We start from the raw sequence: 2,824 nt of genomic DNA, 5'->3' as shown, positions 1-2,824 counted from the left end.
TTCAGAGACATAGTGGGTGTGTACAATAAGATACCCCAGTGGCTTCACACTCCTTGTTGTGAATGTCTACAACAAACCATCCACATTCTCAGGCTTTGATGCCTATGTAAACCTAATGACTAACCTACCTACAAGCACCTTACTCCTCCCAACAAAGGTCCCAGATGCATCTGGCTACACACAGTATTGTGTATGTAAATAGCCAGATGGATATGATTTGATGCGCCTAGAGTGCTTGAGATTTTCAAGTCAATATACAAAGGCCTTACCATGGGCTTTGGGCCTTGAATTAGCGTGTGTGGATTTGTTGAAGGGGTTTAACAATGTGATAGAAATTTTTACTTGTGAAAATGATGATACAGGTGTCATCTGGAGCACCTGAAAGCATCTGATAAGGTGTTTCCGGCATGTAGCCAACCATACAGTACACGTTTATGGTTGACTAAGCGCCAAGGCATCTGTACTCCTCAGGTGAAGAAATGAGCAAGTCGAAAGACACCCCTTGTCCTTATCAATGTAATTGTTTAGAGAGGGTTTACCATAACTCATGTTGGTGCACATTCTCATCTTGCCGAGCCCTTCTTTGCTACTAATAACAACGGAGAAACTTTCATGCCCGGTAGTAGGGTGTGGAAACCCGCTGAGTAACGTCTTGCTTTGAATTCCTACTCACAAGCTTTCTCAAGAAGTTCCGGTGCTTGATTGCCCACCTGGTGATTCTTCACAAAAACTACGTCATCCGAGGGTATCAAAGACATTGGCAAGAAACCAGACTTCAAACCCTTTACCACAGATTCCACAAAAGGCTGGTTAGGATGATCTTGTAAAATGAATTTGAACATGGAGACATCCACTGGGCAGTCGATAGAGAAAAAGGACTGATATTGGCGTAAAGCTGTTAAGATACAAGGTGGTTAAGTGTTATGGTATCTTATTTAGGTGTTCAAAGATCATTTTCCTGATTTGGTCATTGGCAGTATTGTATTCAGGGTTAGTAGGTTGGGGCGTGTGTGTGTGGCAACATTGTAGGAAGAATGGACGAAAGGGGTTAGCTGGAATTGTGAAGCAAGGGGTTGGTTGAAAAGTTTTTCTTGGGATATCAGCTTACTGTTGTAGAATTCTCTTTGTCCCTCTTTTCTGGTTCTTTTCGTGTCAAAAAGAATCAGTAAGTTTCCCTCCATCCTATTATCAACACTTTTACGTTTTTACTGATACATCACTCTGGATTAGATTTTATATCATTTTACTTTGTTTCATTTTATCTTACGTGTGCTCCTCATTTTTCTTCGAGCTCGCAGGTAGTGACTTCTCTTTCTAGATCAGACTTCTCATTATCTTTCTGATCTCATTTCTTGTTTTTCACTCTTTATTCTTGTCTTGTGATGACTGTAGGTTTGTCTAGTTTTCTCGACGTTGACCAAGCATAGAGCTGTAGTCTTACGCGAAAACTTGTGCCCTCAGGTTAGTAAAGGGTGTCGAAAAGAATCAATTTTATATCATTTTACTTTGTTTCATTTTATCTTACGCGCGCTCCTCATTTTTCTTCGAGCTCGCAGGTTTGTCTAGTTTTCTCGACGTTGACCAAGCATAGAGCTGTAGTCTTACGCGAAAACTTGTGCCCTCAGGTTGTTTCTTGACTAGAACTACAGACTCGAATAAGCAGTGTCACCCTTAGGATTCTTTTGAATCAGTTCGTCGAGAACTTTATATGGTAGCGAGAGTGTATACGATCTCTTCGACCAGTACCTAATCGCTTGTATGAACTCTGAAGAAATCGACAATAATCTCGTTGACAATCTTCAAGACGATTCTACTATCACCGAAGGATCAAGCCCTTCAAGTTCATCCGATTCCTTTGGAACGGTCAAACAGGATCTTACGAATCCTTTGTCTATTGACGATCTTTCAGGACCTTCAAACTTGAAAGAACCTACCAACTCAACCATGACTGAACAAGTTGAATCCCGAGTTTTCGGTGACCAAATTCAGAAGTATTCTCAGATCATGAACAATGCATTAAGCAAATATAAAGTCTCAGATGATCTAAACGAAGAAAACTACATCGAGTGGAGTCAGTCCTTAATGGAAGTATTTTGCTCACTCGAACTTCACGAGTATTTCAAACTCGAGAACTACCGTAAACCTGGCTTGTCTGAACAAGAACACGAGAAAACGAGGTTTAATCTTACCACCTTCGTTCTCCATTGTTTGGACACCACCAATAGTGTCAGAACTCGAAATCATCTGACGGATCCTCATGATGCTTGTGAAATTATCTACAATCCTTAAAAATGTTGGAACTATCTGATAACCTACCATAACCGAGTCTCAGAGGATAAACTTGAAGCTGTAACGAGGACTTTGTACGCCTGTCAAATCTCGAAAACGGAGTCTCTTTCAGTTTTCGTCGATAAATTCGAAAATCTTGTCCGAGAATTCTACCGATTAAGAGGTGAATTGTCTGATATCCAATCGGCCAGGATGCTGTTGGGCGCTATACCTTCTCTTTCCGTCAAAACAAAAGAGTACATCCACAACACGGTAGTTCCTCTCACCAGAGAAGGCGTTGCTACTTATCTTCGAAAGTACAAAGAGCGTCATGGCTGGACGTGCTCAGCCATCCGGGAAGTGAACTCAGTTTCTGTTCGTCAAGCCAAGAAATCCGCAAATGAATGTACCCCGGATGAATGCGTTGGTCCTCATTTGGCGAAGAACTGCTGGTCTAAGCCTGAAAACGCCGACAAAAGACTCGCCTTCCTCTCCAAGATTAGAGCAAAATCAGGGGGTGCTTCTGTCAATTCAAATTCTTCTGCTCATAGCACTC

At 41.7% G+C, this 2,824-nt stretch overlaps 1 protein-coding gene across 1 annotated transcript; it reads left to right on the top strand.

Annotated features, from left to right (window-relative positions):
* Positions 1-1,758: 1,758 nt before the first annotated feature.
* MELLADRAFT_70271 (uncharacterized protein) lies at positions 1,759-2,289 on the top strand (the record flags this gene model as incomplete). Its single annotated transcript, XM_007419652.1, has 1 exon — positions 1,759-2,289. The coding sequence occupies one exon, from the start codon at positions 1,759-1,761 to the stop codon at positions 2,287-2,289; it is 531 nt and encodes a 176-aa protein (XP_007419714.1).
* Positions 2,290-2,824: the final 535 nt, after the last annotated feature.

This window comes from Melampsora larici-populina (genome assembly GCF_000204055.1).
Source record: "Melampsora larici-populina 98AG31 unplaced genomic scaffold MELLAscaffold_325, whole genome shotgun sequence".
NCBI classification, from domain to species: domain Eukaryota; kingdom Fungi; phylum Basidiomycota; class Pucciniomycetes; order Pucciniales; family Melampsoraceae; genus Melampsora; species Melampsora laricis-populina.
Note: the sequence above shows the minus strand (reverse complement) of the source record. Positions and strands in the feature narration are given on the sequence as shown.